The 19,291-nt window shown below is 48.2% G+C and overlaps 1 protein-coding gene across 1 annotated transcript; it reads right to left on the bottom strand.

The window, feature by feature from the left end:
- Positions 1-3,798: 3,798 nt before the first annotated feature.
- On the bottom strand, positions 3,799-19,139 carry UAP1L1 (UDP-N-acetylglucosamine pyrophosphorylase 1 like 1; the record flags this gene model as incomplete). The annotated part of the gene is given in 11 exon segments (XM_082008832.1): positions 3,799-3,966; positions 4,953-5,019; positions 5,699-5,884; positions 7,459-7,599; positions 8,429-8,622; positions 9,450-9,622; positions 10,407-10,582; positions 12,053-12,257; positions 18,863-19,066; positions 19,069-19,114; positions 19,116-19,139. Coding segments are annotated over 11 exon segments (1,503 nt in total). The 3' UTR covers positions 3,799-3,879.
- Positions 19,140-19,291: the final 152 nt, after the last annotated feature.

Below are 19,291 nucleotides of genomic sequence, written 5' to 3' on the forward strand. Positions count from 1 at the left end.
CATGAATGGAAATGTGCATGTGGAAGGTCATCAGGAAAAACAACTCAATGACAATTAACAGAAGGGCCTGTGCACTCCCATCAGTTGAGCTCGGGAAGGTGCAGCTCCCATCCAGCTTGGAGAACCGTGCTCTGGTAAGGCCATGGCACCAGCCACGCACCAGAAGACGCTGCGCCCCAACGAGAGGAGGATGCACCACAGACACCATTGCTCCTGCTGCCAGCTCACCAGGAAAGTGAGTACAGCAAGGGAAAACCCTGAACAACTGCTGACTCCCAGAGGACAGAGAAGAGCTAACATCATTATCACCTACCAGTGTGAACCCCAGAGACACGTTTGACAGCTGACATCACAGGCACACTGTCCTGGGCAGACAACATGGGAACACAGGCCTGAGAGTCGACAACTGAAATCTGTGAGAGGGTCAAAAGCAAATTAAACAGTTGTGTAAATAAACCCTTCCATAAGATCTGGCACTGAATTTTGGTACTCAGGCGGATCTACTTGTCCCACACAACTCCTTTCCCTCATCTGTTTCTCCACAGACCCTCAGCTCTTCATCACTGCCTGTGCAAATGGTTCTCTGCATCCTCACTGGGGAGAAGGAGGGACGTTGTCAGTGGGTGTAGAGGCATAAGGAAGAGAGCTGTTTAGTGATGTACACATTCAGAGCCACAACATGACTGGTTTTGTAATAACCATTACTTCTAGATCAGGTTTATAGCCCAACAGGAAAAAAGAAAGTGTCGAAGCACTGCTTTAAGTGCTGGCACTTCAGCTGTGCCTAATTATTCAGTTAAAATGCATCATTTGAGCCTTTTTACTTGGAATCCACCTCACACTAGATTTCCAGAAAAAACTGAAAATTTGGTGTTTTTCTGAGCATTTAATGACTAAAAAAAACTACACAAGCAAACAATTCTAGTAGGTATGAACACTCCACATAAACAAGCAGAGGAACTATTTAACAGAAGCATGCATTCATTTTTAGTATTTATTTCACTATGACAAACTACTGATTCATGGAGCTTAAAAACACATTAGAAATCACATCAGCCTTCACATGGATGCCAAGAGAGAAACATGGGGTGAAATAGGTAAGGAGAGAAGAGTATCTACTTCTGACCTTTGCTGGGTTCAGCACTAAACCCCCAAAAAAGGACAATCTGTCATTTCTGAAAAATTACTAACTTCCCCTACTGATTGTTCTATCAATAGAGCCCTGCTTAAAAAGTGCCTGTCAATGGGAAGCCAAGCAAAAGTTGCATTATAGTGAGCACTCATTACCCACACAACAGCTGCAAAAGCCCGACTTGGATCCAGATCACTCAAATCTACTTTAGATACATACCACATACCACCCACAACTGAACTCCCTCCCCTCAGTAAACCCAGCTGAAAAGCTTGGGAGGGAACAGGATTGCAGGCAAGAAGAGAGTTCTGTTTTCTGATTAAATGCATCCCACAATGTCAAACCACTTCAGAAATTACTCTGCTGAGTTCCACATGCCCCTGTACATCTGAAGTGTGGGCACTGCAGCCTCCAGCCATGCCATCAGTGACACTGTCTCAGTGTCCTGCAGCGGTGGTGACAACACCCATGACGTGTAGGGACAAAGACACCAGGTGTATTTTCCTCATGAACAAGAAACACAGACACATAGAAATCACAGTAACATCTTTATTATAAAAATGCTTAGGTATCCGAAAGTTTCTGGAGTACTACAGGACCTCCATTTCTTTCAGGTACTTTTTTCATTTCATAATGCATACTAGAATTACTTTGTCACATACAGAACAGATTATTTTTTCTTTAAAGTTCTCTCAAAATTCTTTCTATATTCCAGTTTAAAATGTGAGGCGTCATGGGGAAAAAAACCCAACAGACACTGCATTTAGCATTCTAATTTAGCTTCTCCTCCAAAAACCATGTCAGCAGCTCAGTGTACACATGATTAAAGCACACGGAAAATGAAGTTTCAAAAGAGAAAGCACTTTAGAAAGAGTAAAAGAAAAATCCTTTCTTCATAGCACAGTACAATTTAAAATGAGCATGTGCCTGAATCGACAAGCAATACTCACAAAAGATACAACGCTATTTGTTCTCAAATATAAAACTTGACTGTCAGGAATGGAATGACCCATAAAACACTGTGTGAAAAAGACTACAGAATTGAGCATCAAGGACAAATGCTTAATTTATACTAAAAATGGGCATTACTGGCTGCACAAAATGAGGTAATCAGAACTGTCATTAGCTGGTTTGCATGTGCAAAAGGCTCATTACTTATGCGCATGCAGATACACTTTATACCTGAAAACTCTGCCATTGATAATTATATGCTTTCTTTGGAAAACATGAGCCTACTTACAAACTATATTTACTCCCAAAGCCATTTTTCTACTTCCCCAACATTCTGTATAACAGCTTCATGTCAGGAATGACAGAAAGCCACATAAGTCATTTAAAAGATTTATGCTTAATAGCATCAGCAATTCCTCAGTAGAAGCAGATGCATGAAATAACAACATCCTAGATGAGGCATCTTCCTCACCACCTTCCTTAACACCTGATTTAGGGGAAAAGTATAGATTGCTCCTCAAGCAGTGCACGTGAAGCATCCTCATGAAGGGTGAAATGACTTTGGGGTGTTCAACGCAGGTTCTGCAGCTGGCAGGTGCCCACCTGGCACGAGCTCATCAGCGCAGCATCCAAAGGCTGAACAGGAACAATCATTTGTTGATCACGGCCACCCTGGGATCCCTTGGCCAGGGCTGAGTTCACATGCTACATGTGTTCTGGCAATTAGCATTCTTAATTAGCTAACACTTATCTTTTAATTATATTACTAATAAAAATGTAAAGGAAGGCATCTAAAAAATTATTTCGTAAGTGAAAGAGTGCTGGAAAAATACCGGGCCAGAAACTGCAGAAGCAGAGGCTGGTAAAATACTGTGTATGCTGGTATTAAGGGGGTTTTTTGTTTGTTTTGTTAAGCATTAAATTCTACCATCAGGATTTGTTCCTCATTACTTTCAGGTACTTTAAGAGTTCCCTTTGAGGGATATGGTATACATTAAACAGAAAAATGAAAAGTAAAACAAATGTTTGTTACAAAGAGGAAGAGAAGAGGGTTATTGTGAAAAAAAATTCTCATTTTTTTTTAAATTAAAAAAAAAAGGTCACTACAGCTGTAAAGAGCAATCAGTCTAAGCTGCATACTTACTTATGTTTTCTTGGAATGGCACCAGCAAGTCTAGACATGCAAACTAGTCTGTTCTGCTTTAGAGTCCAAAGCTCAAGCAACACTTCACACAGAGCAGCATCCCTACCTGCAGCAGACTGCTCTGTATGATCTGGTTAGAGGATGCAATTGCTGAATTGGATCTTCTAATCAGCACAGGATTAGAGCAAAGACAGATCAAACTAGTTCTTCAGCTGTGCACACAATTTAAAAACAAAAACAAAAGAAACCCCAACCCCACCAGCACAAACAAGATACCTAACAAGGCACTGGAAAGATTTAATCTTCTTAAATGCAAAATTGATTTATTAAGGCTCTGACTGGCTCTTTTACATATTCATATGCACAGCAAATAAGAAATATAAAATCTGTTTGGTATCCGGAAGGTATTAATCTTCATTCACATCCAAGTCTACAAAACAGACTGAGACAAAAGGCACAGCCTTCAAAGTTACCAAACAGAACTGGTGAGCACGTACGTGTGTGTAAATACAACTGCTGCAAGGACTTGGCATCGATCCGAAGCGGCAACTTTTTTATAACAGACTTCATAGCTGACATTTTAATAATGTCAGTTCTCATAATGGGTCTGACAGACAGTTATCTGATTTGAGGGGAAAGGCCTCCCTCCTCTTCAAGAATTTCCTAGCATTTCCACTTTGTTTTCATCAAGCACAAAGGGAGAAGGGAAGTCTTTGTTCTTCATGTACACCTCCAGACCCTGAGAATGTATGAAAATAGTACTGTTAGGTTGCAAATGCATCAGACTGGGTACCTGCACTATTTTTAAGTCTAAGTAACATCCTCAAAGAACAACTGACTACCCAAAGTTAAAAGGTCATGGGAAGGACAGACAACAGCAACAGCTTCCCTCGTGACAGAGATGGAAAGTGTTTCATCCCCAAGCCTGGGATCAATGAAGGAGAGGCACCAATGAACCGTGAAACAATGGAACTCAGGAACAAGCTTCCTGGGGACGGGCAGGCATGGGAAGGTGTGTCCTTAACTCACGTTAGAATCCTAGCAAAGAAAAGTCAACTTAAATTGCCTTGTTTTCATTTTGTTCTTACAACACATCGATTGCAATGAGTTTGCTACCTGCACGCAGAAACCTAGCGAAGATGTGAAGTTTTATGAACGCCTTTCCGCACAGCGCCCACATATCCTCCTGCAATTCACTATTTCTCACCCTGTCTGTCCAACACAGGGAAGCTCCTCTTCTCACTACTAAACGGAAGCAGCTTTCCCAGGATCAACTATTTTCAGAGGGACAAACTTCAGAAATCTGTTCTGCGATGTGGTTTCTCTAAAGTCAATGCGCATACCACGCTTCTCATTCAGTATTCACTCACTGTAGGAGACGGGCACAAATTAGCATACAACCGGATAGAGTGACCCCATGGATTTTGTAATTTGAATATTCTGCACTTTTAATTCCGAAGATCTCAAAGTACTTGTGAGTCTTAAAGAAACTGTTGCAGCCTCGTTGCAAATCTCATTTTACAGATGGCTAAATCTGAGAGTGAACAAACTGCTGAAGAGTAAACCATAGTGGAACCATGAACGTAACACAGAGCCCAAGTCCTAGTTCCCTTGATCTTACCATTTCTCAGCAAGCCCAGGCTAAAGAAATCCCCCATCTTTGGAAGGAGATCAGATGCATATCTTCACACTCTTAAAAATACCTCCATAGACAATTATTCTCACCTCTCCAAAGTAAGACACTAATGGAGAAATCTCACACACAGCTGGAGGATCTTCAGTTCCTGAGAGACTAGAGAAGAGAACACAGGTTTAGCTTATTGCTATGCTTAAAAAACAGTGCACCTTCTTTGAAAGCTCATCAAGAATAGGATATCCAGAAGGATAAGACATTTGTTATATTCACATGCACCAGACATTATTCAAACACAAAGCATGAAAATAAAAGGGAATTAGCAGTTCCCAAATATTTCTTATCAAAACAAGAACACCGCTTTTATAGAGGAAGTATCTGAATTGGTAATTGCTGTAACAGCTGATCCTTAAGCCCACCTGAGAATCTTGCTGGGCTTTAAGCACTGGGGCTATATTCAGAAAAGCTGGTAAGGACTACAAATTACAATTCCTTGGACTGGCTAAATCCTGAACGATGGAAAAAGTTGCCCCTGCCAAATGAGCTCCTATAGGAGCAATCAACTTACAACCTCAGGAGAAAGAATCTCTGCCAGAGATAAAGCCCAGAGCACTGACTGTTACTGTCTATAGCACTCACAATCACTAATGGAGCAGGAGCTGTAATATTCATTACTCTAAATGTTCAGAAAAGACCAGCTGAATGAAAATCATGCCAAGCCACCCTGTGATCAAACTAATATCTGGTTTTGTAGAACACAGTACATGCCATTAGCTAGCTGGCAAGGTTGCACAGCCACAGGCAGAGAAGCTGTGGAAAAGGTCACAGAGGTTTGTACCTGAGTTTCTCTGGTATCCTGCAACCATTTTCATCCAGAAACCTGGCCCCAGCCTTGACAGCCCAGCGATAATGCTGGGCCAGGAGAGCTTGCCGAGCAGTGGTAGGAGTGTCTTTGTCAGCTGTGTCTGCATTTTTTAGTGGCGAGAACTCCTCTTCCCTCAAAACTTCAAATGCCACGAAATTCCTACCGGCAAAGGGGAGAAAACAGTGATAATGAAAAACAAAGCTAGCCATCAGCCCTGTTGATGCAACAACTTTTATAGGGAAAGGCTCATGTATATTTTAGGGAGCAGTGATGTATGCAGCCTGGGGCAGTCAAGGTAAGGAAAGCCCACCTCCCATCTGAAGAGCAAAGTACCACCAGCCTGTATGATGGAAAAACACAAGCAGCAGCCCAGTTTCTTTGGGAACATAACAGCAGCCTCACGACCCTCCAGAGCTGTGCACAGGTGAGAGGGAAAGCAACAGTTCTGCAGATATCCCACAGAAACCTCTCCAGGCACTAGGAGGCTCATGGACAAAAAGTCTTGGCTAAGAGCATGGCAGGATGGAGAGCAGCAGTGATGCCTAAAGCTTGGACACAGCACCCAGCTGTGCAGCTCACTTCAGAGCACCACACCCCTGCTCCAAGAAATGGCCACTCCCCCTGGGAATCTGTAGTCAAGGATCAACTGAGGACACCAGTTCCCAGGGATGAATAAGTGATATGGGAGGATTCGGAGTTGAATGTTAAGTGCAGCTGTTTACCAGAAATGGAATGCAAATAAAAATGCATCTGTGCATTTCTGCATTTCACATGTGAAAAGCAGCTGCCAAGCTGCTTTTGCAGTGTTATTAAAAAAGCCCAAGGAATCACTGTTTGCAAATGAGTCCTTCAAAGCTCAGAACTCGGCACTGTTTCCATCACACTGGTTTTGCCTTTGGTATGATACTTCTTCACTGAATGCATGTCAGGAAACAGAGACTGGCTCAAACCTCGAGCTCTCTACCCTAAAGTAAATCCTCTAAAAACATAAATACTATATCCAAACAAAGATTATTCGGTTTGCCTGAGGTCTCTTTTTGCCATTTATTTAAGCCTAAAACAGAATCTTTACTGCTGAATTCAAGGCTTTGGAAATAGGTTTTATAAGAACACTTATGCTAAATTCCTAAACTATTAAAGTCCCACATTCCCTAAACACAAAGCACCCCTAACTGTGCTAACACTATGGCACATTGCTCTGAGCTACGTTTTACAGCTCTGCAAGTCAACACTGACAGTTCCCACAGCACCAGTAACTTGGCCCCACAGTACTTAAGCAACCTGTTTTCTGAGCACAAAGGCTGTGAGCTGAGCCCTGGCGTAACATGCACCAAAAACATAACCAGAGCTGCAGTTGCCATGGAAGCCACAATCCAGAAAGATCCGATTTCTGCAAGTTTGAATACTCCAACATGGGCTTGTATTAAACGTTGGCTTTGCACTCGATTTCCTTCTTTCTTTCACAGGGCTGGCAGAGGCCAGGTCAGCCAAGACATCCTCAGCAGAACGAACACTTCTGGGAGCATAGTCAGAGCAAGCCCGGGTGCTGCCAACCACCCTGTGACCGCATCTCTCGGAGCCTGCAACATTACTGTTGTGTTGGAGCTTCCTGTAAATCCAACAACCTTTCTAACAAGACACCCACAAACCACATGCAAGGCATGTCACAACCTACAATCAAACAAACATTGAGAAGGAGAGGGGAAAAAAAAAAAATCATGTCTGCCACTAACTTAGAGAACTGGAACACATCAAACACAAACTTCTCCAGCTTTATCCCGTTCGGTTTTAGTGGTTTTACCAGATTTCCCTCCTCGTCAATGTAGGGCACCTTCTTTATGGCTACGTGATGCCTCAGCTGCGGCTCGTATTTCCTGCAAAAGGAGGAGAAACAAGTTAATTTACTTCACGCTCAGTTTGAAAAAAAGTAGTACACTTCTGTGAAGCAGACGGCTTATTACGGCTCTGGGTCATCTCTCAACTGCTGTGGGTGTTGCTCTCTCCAAACTGATTCAAGTCACATCCAGGAAACATCTCACTGAGCAGAGCAGCCCAGCCAGCAGCACTCCCTGCACCAGTGGGACATGACAGGATAAAGCAAGAAGAGAGGAAGGACCTACCATCCAGCTGAAATTGCAGGCAGAGATTAAAAAAAAAGGTAACCCAAATTGTTATCTGACCAGGATTACAATGGAGCAGAGCAGATCCCTCACACAAAGGTGGATTCAAGCTCTTCAGGAAGGTGTATGGCTTCCCACTGAATGCCCAGCATCAGATCCCCATCTCCCAACACCAAGGTGCAGAGTCTTCCTCCAGCTTCACCCTCTCCCCCAACCTCTGTTGTCCCAAGGGATGGCATGGGTGACATTCCCATTGAAAATCCTGTGTGGGGCTGAATCACTGACCACGCTGCAGCCATGTGGCTGCTTGCCCTTGCAGGCCCAGGAAGGTCATGCACTGGTGTATCTTGGTTGATTTAGCTACCAGCAAAGCATGCAACCTCTCCATTGGGTAAGGCCTGAAGGGCATGCTGGGGCTGTCAGAAAGTGGACACAGCTGTTTTGAACTGTTTGGAGAAGAGGGGAAGTGAAGAGCAGAGCAGGAGGTACGCACTACTGAAATTACAGAGTGGGAAATGGGAACAACCACTCTTGGAGGCATTTCTGGGCTGCACAGTGGCCTAGCAGATCTGCTGGAACTTACTGGGCCACCATCTCCAGGAACTCAACTGTGAAGAAATGGTTGCAGATATTGCCAGTGCTGTACATCAATCCCCCATCAGGGCTTTGCTGCTGTGCAGTCTCCAGGCTGACCTCACTGTACTCCACCACCTGGTAGACGCCATCCACACAGCACACCACCCCAACAGGCTCTGTGGGGTAGGCCTTCTCCACCACCTGCAGCCACAAGACAGAGGGCTATGACAAGGAGGAAGAAATTCCTAGCACTATTCCAACTCCCATGTACAAATGATCCTACAGGACTGCTGCATGCTGATCCTCCAGGAGCACGGGCAGGGCAGTGCTGGGTGTACAGAGGAGCCTGGAGGCACATTTTGCCCAACAACTGCTCATAAAACCCAGTACCCGACCACTTAATTGCACAGCTGCGCAGAAGACAAACCAGTTAAAAGAAATTGGCATACTGTGGGGCACTTTTATCAAGGACCTGGCATTAAATAAAAAATGTTTGCAGCTGCTAGCCTTCAGCTCCCTGTTTGCATGAACAGTGTTAATGATTAAAGTAATATAAATGTCTCCTCAAGCATCTGCTGCTTTAGGGTGACAAAACCAGGCTGGTTTGGCTTTCCCCATCTTCCACAGTGGGGCATAAGGAATACCTCCATTAGACTTAAAGATGCATTTATAAAACACAACCCAGTTCAATATGGCTTTCAGATAGCCCAGGTGCCTTTGTAGAAAGGGCAGGGCATAAAGGGGAAGCAATTTCCATTTGTAGTTTCCTGTGCAGTTACAGTCCCTGCTCTAATTGAAATTTATTTTTCACAGTACTCTGGGAAGAGCGGAGGAGGACACCCGCATGTAGGGATTCTGAATGCAATGCAGGCAGCAAGCAGCTCCTCTAAATGTGCTTGGAGCAAGCTGCTGGTGGACAGAGGTCTGGATACCCTGGTTCATCTAAGCTCACCCTAGCCACCAGCTTCCAAGTGTAATCAGACCTTAACTCCCTGTGGGGAAATGGCTCAGCATTAGCACGGCCTCACCTTTGCACCACAATCTGCCCCTTTGGAAACACAGAAGCCTATGAAGACTGGATCTGCCATTTTCACGAGGATATTGTCCACACAGTATACATGGACATACTGGATTCCACGCTGCTTCATGTCATCCAAGATCTTATTATCCACCAAAGCACGGTATAAGCCACCATTGCCATCTACAGTGCAAGAGAGAAGAGAAAGCCCCGGTTAGTTAGTGACTTTGTAGTGGTTTTGCAGTGCAGAGAAAAAGCATATTTAAAATTCAGCTTGCAGAAAAAGACTAAAATAAATCTTATTCTCTGTTTATCTTCCCCCTGCAACTTCCCAATGCCTTTTTAAAGGCTTGAACTGCAGCTGCACAAAAGACACCTGCACATTTATTCATCACCCTTTCATGACTCCTCCCATCAGCTCAGGAAAACCACGCTGCAGCCGCAAAACCGCATCACTGCAACACGGCCCTGAGCAGGCTGCCTTCATCAGCTCTCTTAACCTGGACATGGTAAATGGAGAACTTTACTAGATGAGACATTGCGATCATTTTGGAAAAGAGTTAATCTTCATGCTGCTTCTTCACCCATTTCCAGCTATCAGCCTTGAACTGGAGCCCAGCTCCCGACAGCTTCACACCTGAGAGTCAGCACCCCAGTGGACCTCATGCACAGCCCTGCCGATGCACATTGCTCCTAACCTGCAGCTGTACCACTCCTAATCCTGCCAATACTCCCAGGCTTTGATAAAAACCATGGGCTGTGGGCAAATCTGCAGCAAGAACTAAACAGAGATTGCTACAGTCTTGATTACCAGCCTGAAACATTTAACTGAACCCTCCCACACTAATCAGAAGCATTAACACTGACTTCCAAAGACTGCTCTGTGTGCCAAGGCTGGCTGATGGCTGGTAGCAATTATCAATGCATATGACGTCACTGTACCATGAAAGAGTGAACAGTGGGGTACCTGGAGCCATAGCAATTTTCCCCTTCTCCTCCAAGATGGCCTTCCCATCAAAGGTGACAGCGGGCAGCATCCTCTGTTCAAACATGACCACATTGGATTTATCCAGGTTGAAGTAGTCATGTTCTACAAAGAACTCCTCTGTCGGCCCCAGCGTGAACTCACTTGTCATGATGTACCTGGGTAGGAACGAGTGCTGAGCAACGAGCAAGAAAAGCACAAGCAAAATTTGAAACTACAAATGGAACACAAAAGGGAGGAAAGAGTGTTAAATGAGAGACACTACAGTATCCTGCAGTGTGCAACTGAGCAGGAGAGCTCTCCTCCAGAACTCATCCCACAGGAAGGCTACACAGGGTCTTGTGCACGATCCTACCCACAGGCTTAGCTCCAGCCAGGACAGAAGACCCCTTCCCTAAATGTGAATGACCTCTGGATAGCCACATGAGCTGGAAAACAAGGTAAAGGACAGTACAACAGCCTCGTTCACCCTAGATTCAAACTGATGCTGAGTGTCTAAAGAAGCACTGACCAGCATGAGGTGGAGAATGAGCTGTGAATCCCCAGCAGCTCAGTCTGCCAGCACCTCTTCTGTGCCAAGGCGAACAGCAGCATTTTCAAATGTTGGTTGTGTGATTCGGTTTTCTCTTAAATTTCTCTATTTTCTCCTCTCCTTCCAGCTCCTCATTGCTGCTGTCTCTCCCTCCACTATCTTCCTTCTTCAACAGTGGCTAAGAGCCATCTTCATCATCTACCTGTCAAGCACTTCAACTATTGGCATAGGTATACAGGGTCTTCCGCCAGCATGCCAGGGGAATCAATCCCTCGCACAGGAGAGCCTGGACCTCACACACCCCCGATTTACTTTTTTGCAGACAGCGTAGCCTGGCCTCTGGTGTTCTGTAGCAGCCAACTACCGCCTCAGCCCAGGAAAAGGAACTGTAAACATCAGCAGATGTTGCATCCTGCAAATAACCCATGTTGGCTTCCAGAAGCATGCTGCAGCACCTTCCTCTCTCACCCACTGCATCCCATAGGGAATTCATATTTTGCCCAGAGCTAGTCTCTTTTGAAGCCTTTTGAAGGCTTTTGAAACCTAGGAGCAGCCACAAGAGACAGCAGACAGCTGTAAACAACAACAGCAGCAGGAGATGGCCTGAAAATGGACCCTGACAAGCATTTACTACTCTGAGGGGAATTTTTTTTGCTGGGGCAGAAATTGCAGGCAATGGGAGGCAGAGGGTCTTGGAAGGTGAGCTCTAGGCAATCTCTTCCTCTGTGCAGGAACCTGAAAAAGCATGGCACAAATGGATGAAATCTCTTGTGGAGCATCTGAAACAGGCACTGAAAAATGCTGTTCATAGTGTTGTCAGGGACTGTGCTTGAAAAGACAGCATGGTACAGCAGTTAGAGTAGTGTTCAGTGATTCAAGGGCATCGCTCGGTCCCTCAGGTCTGCAAACATGGACACGCCACTTCCCACCCCTGCACACCCTCCTCCAGCCGCTAGCATTGCAGATCCTGCCAACAAAAGGCTCTCCCCGACGTGTCTCTCTACAGCACCCAGCAAAGTGCTTCCAGAAGACAACATAGGCAAGACTGCAATGCAAAGACCCTCGCACAGTGGGTCTGTGGCTCCAGGTCACCTACCAGGGGATGGTACACTTGCAGTGGTATCTCTGGCCAGCAAGCTGCTCCACTTTGCGGATTCTTTCTGCTTGGATCTGATACAAGGTCTTGCCACTGGGTAAGCCCACGTTGTACATGCCCTTGGGATAGCTCACTCCCAGGCGAGTTCCTTGTCCTCCAGCCAGGAGCAGCACTGCCACCTTGTTCTGTGAGATCTGATGCAAGCCTGAACAGGAGAAAGAACCCCAAGAGAATATAAGAATCACAAAAGTAATCAACAACCCCATGTTTTTCTCCTGAGCCTTTCTGCAGAGCTCAGAAAACAGCCAGAAGCTGCCAGTTCAATGCCCACTGCTGGCAGTTCAGAGAGAAATATGATGCTGCATGCAATATAAAAAAACTCATTTCACCTCTCTGATGCAGCAGTTTCCTCATCTAAAGCAGCAGATGGTGTAACGATAGGCAATAGCCATGAGTTGCAGCTTAAGAGGTTCAAACTGGACATGAGGATAAAACCTCTTTACTAGGCAGATGGTGCAGCACTAGAAAGATATCCGGAGAGGCGGGAGATGTCCCTTAAGGTTTTCAAGGCTTGTTTTGATAAAACCATAGCTGACCTGACCTATGTCTGGGTACAGCCCTGTTCCAAATAGGGGCTGGACTAGAGACCTCCAGAGGTCCCTTATCACCAACATTTCTACATCCCAAAGAAGCAAAGTCTTGCCATCTTCAGTAAAGCATGAGCATTTCTAGAATCTGCCTTAATCAACTATCTGTACTTGTGTTCCAGCTTCTGTTCAGCTGCAGACAGGACTAGTAACACAACCAAGCCTGCAGAAGCCACGACTCCCACAATCTAATTAAAAACAATATAATTTCTCCTGACAAACCAGGAAAGTCCAGAATTCTGGGAAGAACCAGACCACATAATAAACACCCAGCTCATTCACAGTCTTTGTTCCCTGCCTTCTCTCAAGCCAGCATCACAGTAACGACTGACAACTGTGAGAAAGATTCTTCCTTAGGGAACACTTTGCACTCCTCCAGGAACGCAGTGAGCTCTGGGACTGTGCAGGTCAAAAGCCACAGCTCTGCTGCTGTACAGTAGCATTCAGAGCCTTTTGCAACCTAACGCAAGAGGTCTACTGCACATCGCTGAGCCTGCCACAGCTCCTTGCAGTCCACGACAGCCCACGCTTCTCCCCTACCTCTCAGGAGAAGACAAACACCCAATTTTAACCATATCTGGGACTAAAAAATATCTGACTTGGACTGAAAGACACAGGGACCAAAGATATTGAATTAGAAGAACAGCAGGATTGGTTTTAAGCTCATCTTTAAATAACTGGCTGTTTAAATGAGCAATAGAGGGAAAATAGCAATTGCTGCTCTAACAATTGGGCTTGGTTTTAATTCTGTTCAAAAGTCTGGCTTTCAGCAATAAAAACAGACGTAAGTCATCCATAACATTGCGGTAATACTACTGGCCTCCCCATGCTTACAAGCTTCAGTCCCACCACAGCAGCAACACAATGTTTCTGCCTAAATATACCCTTTCCAAACAGGCTGGTAATGCCCACTCAGGCACACGGAAGGAAGCCGGTTATGCAGCCCTGCCACGGCTTTCTTACCAGGCCCCTCTCCCGCCCACACAGACACACAGATCCAGCAAAGCAACAGCCAGCTCAGCACCAGACTAGCCAGGGGTGCTCAGCTCCCAGCTGAGTGGCCCTTGAGTCCACATCCCTGCCAGGACCAGCCCCACCATTGTCTCTGCTTGCGCCCGTGCCTTGGAACAACAGTCACGAGGTGGAGTGGGAAGGAACTACAGGCCAGCGAAGGGGTCAGCAGCGGTGACAAAATTACCAGTGGGGAGAGGAAGAGAAAGTGATTGCAGTTAGAAACCAAAACCAAACTCTTTGGTTCGGGTCAGTCTGTTGCGGCAGCCACCCCGTCCTGGGGCAGGGCAGGGAGGAGACAGTCACAGCTGTAGCTGAAGCACGAGCAAGGACGTGGTTGCGCAGATCCTGCCCATTCTCTTCCCCTGCTTTATCCCAGGAAAAGGAATGACAACTGTCACAGACCTGCTGAGTTCAACAAGCGCAGAGAGCTGACTCACCGCTCTGCAAGGAAACGTCTCTCACTTGGCCAATCTATCCCTGAGCAAGCTTAATCTTGGCCTCTCCACAGCAATGATAAGCCTCTCAAAGCAAGATAAATAGCAGTGCCTGAGCAAAGAAAGGCCCTTGGCCATGAACACTGGTGACACTATACTTGCTGTCATTCCCGCAGCCAAGGACGTCACTCCCCAGTGATTCCCAAGCACATTTAAAACCCACAGCAGATGGACACAGGCCCAGAGACCTGGCGAAGGGAAGGGCTCTGAATGTCACCATGCCACAGCCGCCCAGGGCTGAACCAGTACCACCAGACAGCAATGCAAGACTGCCACATGCAGCTGTGCAGGGCCAGCAAGCCCAGTGAGCACCTAAGCCTTGCCTTGCTGCAGGGCTGGGGCAGGTAGTGCTTCGCTGCTTGGCCTCCCATATGTGAGTGGGGCCGCACTGTGCCAGGCAGGCAGGCTCCTTCCACCAAATCTGACACAAAACGTCCCAGTGGAAAAGGAAAAATTGAGGGAAGAACTTATGGAGGAAAAAAAAGATCTAAAAATAGTTCCCCTGTGGGACACTTCCAAACTGTCCTGTTTCAAACAGGCAATAAAAACATTTAAAAAACCCTAAATAATCTAGAACTTAAACTGCTTAAGTATTTCACACTGATTTAAAACAAAGCTGCCTGAGGCCTGAACTGAGCATTTGCTGGTCTCAGTTTCTGCAGCACAAGGGGTGCTGCTCTGGGGTGCAACTGGGATTCATCCACCAGTGGACCGAGTCTGGCACTCACCCTGCTCCATTCCCACCACAGCACCACTGGGCTCACACCAACATGCACACTCTGCTCCTGATGTGACAGACCACATCCTGCTGATCTCAGATCAGAGCTTTTTGCACAGCAAAAGACTATGCCAAGTGGCATCGCTCGTATGAAGCTCTGGAATGAACACTGCCGGAAAAGCCTGCTTGGTTCCATTTGTCACGCAGCATCCAGCACAAGCTGCTGTGATCCTCAGCCACAACTCAGGAGTGCCAGGGTTGGCATCACCCCACTGAAACAGGGATGTCCCAGAGGAGATGGCAGTTCTGACAAGTTTTCCACGCAGTGACAAGAGGGTGGCATCTGCCCAAGGGCGATTTGGCATCTCACACCCACCTCCCAGAGGGGCATCTCACTGTGGGGACCGAAACCTCCACCTAAGCGGGATGAACCCAAGTCCAAAGCAATACCACTAATAATATCAACAGTGTCGTTCTATTTTTCTCTTCCCAAAATCCAGCAGACTGTTGGGGTCATAATTCCCAGGAGAGGGCTGACCACAGCCCACATGAACAACCCAGCAAGGGGACTCTCCTTCCCATCATTTATGGCATTCTCAGTATTTACAGTGCAATCCTACAACTACCGGGGAGTTTTTCCAAGCTTCTGATCTTAGATTGCCATGAAAACGAATATCCCCCAAAATTTGAGTAAGTAGGTCTGCTCTGACTTCCCAGCTCTAAGACTAATACACATGACTAAAGTTCGTAACAACTTACTCATCTTGCTGAACATTCCTGCAGTAAATGGAAATATTTATCCCTCTTAAAAAAACATCCACCTTATTTTCTGCAGCATATGAAATACAAACAGCTCAACCAAATAAAGGGAAGACGTGATGGCTGTTAGATACCCACCAATGCTGCACTAAATCTTATCCTGCATAGAAAGTAACACACAAAAATAGATTTTGCAGGAAGAACAGATTGATCTTGCAAGAACAGATTGAACTCTCCTGCTGGACAGGCACATCAGCCTAATTACAACAGCAGTCAATAAGAGAAGAATAAAGCAAAAATCCTTAATTCTGCAGAGCAGTCAAATTAACCAGAACAGCTCATCAAACCTTCTGATGAAATGGGAGCTATGCTGCGCCCATGCTCAAGAGTTAGATTTCATTAATAAAACATTTACAGAATGTAAAAGTGTCTGTGCTTGATTTATACCACCATCCCTAAGGCTGCCTAGAAAATGTGATTGCTTAATGTTTGTGTTTAAGATCTGAAAGCAAATCTGACCAGGCTAAGTTTTATCATCTCAGAGACAATAACGATGATACATTATTTTTTTAAACTATTAAAAAATGTCTTGGGTGTTCCCAAGGCTAAGTTTTTAGTTGCCTGGTTCTTTTAACCATTGTTTTTTAATCACAAAAAAGGGAGAAGGGGAAAGGAGGAGACATCATTTCAGCTGTTCAGTCTTCACAGAGGACACACTGCAGGTGGGAGCTGCTGGGAACTTGGACACCTGCAGACAGAGCACAGACAAGCTCAGCTCAGAGGTGACCCCGAGCCCACAGCCAAGGGCTGTATCAGCTGTGCAGCCTCAGGGACATCGAGCAGCAGGTCAGGACTGCTCACTCTTCTCTCGTCCAGCTCAACACCGTGAGCAGCTCACTGGAAACAAGAGCCTTTTGGAGCTTGCAGCCCCTCAGGGGCCCACAATCCCCGCAAAGCCTGTGCCAACACCACCAGCTGCACCGGGAAATGCCGTGCGGGGCCATGGGGACGCTCCTGGGGATGAGGCCACATCCACAGGGACACACGGCACACCAGTGCTGCCCAGGTTCAGTGGCACAAAGTCTTGCCTGATTGCCCTCTTCCAGGTAATAAAACCCAGGGCTGATTCCCATCTCCAGCATTAAACGGGATCATAAAAACAAACCAGAGGGAAACAGAAGAACCATGTCCCCCTCTCCTGGTAGAAATTAAGAAATGCTACCTGCAGGGCTGATGTGGCTCGGGGCCACACAGACTTCAGGGCCGGGTGATTTGTGCACGGTGCCAGTGGCCCCAACCACACCAGACCTTCTGGACTCCTGCAAAGCACTGCTTGCAGCACGGGAGGCCAGCCCTGCAGAGACAGCCTTCCCTTCCCTGCTGCAGACAGCAGCACAAGGCACATGTGCCAGCTTTTCGCTGGCCTGGCAAGGCGGAAGACAAAGGACCCAGTTTGGAAAAATTGTTAATTTAACTGCGCAGCCCTGACCCAGAGCCTGTAGGATTCATGGGTTCCCTTCCTCCCCACTGCGACACCCTCAAGCAAGAGGCAGCAACCAGCATCCGAGCGGGTCCCCTACCAAACCCTACCAGTTACGTCTGGGCGGCTGCTGTGGTGCTGGCTGGGCACTGGCACCCTGCTCTGCTTGGCTGGAAATGTAAGCATGGCTGGTCGAAACCCTGGTTGGACTAAGCACACGTGGCCCCTGGATCACCAGAGTTTCCTCCCACTCCCTCCATCACTGCTCAGCCTTGTCAGCAGAGTCTGACAGGGCAGAAAAGCTCCTCTGTCCTGTGACCCTGCTGCTTCTATTTTTGCATTTGTTTGGAAATTTTTACTCTCCTGCACACACATCCCCACCTCTTTGCTGTCAGGTTTGGGTCAACGCTATGCAGATGGTTGCCACAATTTAAGCAAGTCTCTCCAACCACAGCTGTTTTTTTCTGGCTTCCTTTTTTTATTATTATTTTGTAACAGTGGTGTTTTTTTATAAAAGAGGGGAGACACATCCGAACCTTTGTAAATAACTGAAACAGAGCATGCACTTAGAAAACAGCACAGGACGTCCAAGACGTGTGCTGCAGGTGGAACATAGCACCCCACGTCCAGCCACCACCTCCCCCATCACCCCCATCTTTCACATGCCCACAGGGTGACCAGGGAAAGCCGTCAGCATCTATTGGGCTACAAAAAACATGGATGCTGAGCTTTCCTGGGCTTCTTCCACACTACCCATCCACTCTGCTCCTGTGCCACGTGTGGCACAGCCTGGATGGGCCTCCACACCAGCCCCCACGCTAGCACAAGACCTGCCTTTGCATCCGTAAGTGGTCTGGGAGACCACCCGTGTGCCCCAATCCAGCTCCCTATTTCAGCAGCAAGGCAGCAGCTTCTGCTTCCACCCTCCCCAGAGACTTCACCTCCACCTGCAAAGCACGATATCATCCTGTGTCCCGCCGACATGTGCTCTCCAGCCTCAACCACTGCATTTAACAGCTAAGAGAGAAAATTCAGTGTGTCAGCCCCAAAGTGCTTCCACAGCCCCTGCTGTGCACCGGGCATCTGGCTGCCTGTGTTCAGGGCCCAGCGGTACAGCTGTAACCCCAAATCTCTCCCCACCCTGCCTGCCTCACCATCACCCTTGGCTCCTGCTTGCCTCCCCCCTGCCTGACACCAAAGTCCAGGACCGAACACGGTGCCGCTGTCCAGGCTGCTGGACGCCACCCCAAAGGCGCTACGGCAGGACATGATGCTCCGCCCCGGCGATCCCGCCAGGAATGGCCCCGGTCTCCGCATGGGCCGAGGCTCTGTGGGATGCCGAAGGGATGGATGTGCCCCCCATGCCTCGCACCAGGGCCGCGGCCCGGCCCAGGTCCAGCCGGCCTGGCTCATTCCCGCTGGCGCTAGGCCGCACTCCGCCGGCTTTAAGGCAGCTCTGGCTGGTTTTTGGGACAAGCCTTAGCACTTTTGGCACCGAGACGCGGAGAGCCGCGCTGGGGAACCCGCCGGGAGCGGCCGGCGGCGCTGGGCCAGACGCCCCTGGGCCCCCCGCCCCAACTGCCATCCCGGCCGCCCCTCCGGAGCCCCCCCCAGGGCGAGGGCCGGAGGGGTGCACCAAGGGCCAGAGCCTCAAAGCGCGGCCCCGGGACGGGACAGGCGGCCCCTCGCCCCGCTCACCTTCAGCCTCCCAGCGCTCCAGCGCGGCGGGGCCACTGCGGCGGGCGCTGCCCAGCAGCCGGGCGGGGAGCGGCTCCATCCGGCCGTCCAGGCGCTCCGGCGGCCTTAGCTGGCGGGCCCCGGCCGCCGCCGCCAGCCGGCAGTGCTCGCCCAGCCCCGGCGGCAGCGCCGCCAGCAGCGCCCCGCGCTGCGCTGGGCCCAGCGGGCCCAGAAGCGCAGCAGGTGGCTCTGGCCGCACCGCGCCAGCCGCTCCCCGCACCTCCTCCGGCGGCCCCATGGCGCCGCGCCGGGATCTGGCCGCCGGCGGCGCGGGGTGGGGCCGGGATGAGCTGGCCGGGGCGGGGCCGGGCGGGCCGGGGCGGGGTCACGACATGGCGGCCCCGCCCCGCGGCCTCGCCGCTCGCGGGTGCGGGGCCGGTCGGCGGCCGC

This window comes from Phaethon aethereus, assembly GCF_964289735.1.
Source record: "Phaethon aethereus genome assembly, chromosome: 20".
Taxonomy (NCBI): Eukaryota; Metazoa; Chordata; class Aves; order Phaethontiformes; family Phaethontidae; genus Phaethon; species Phaethon aethereus.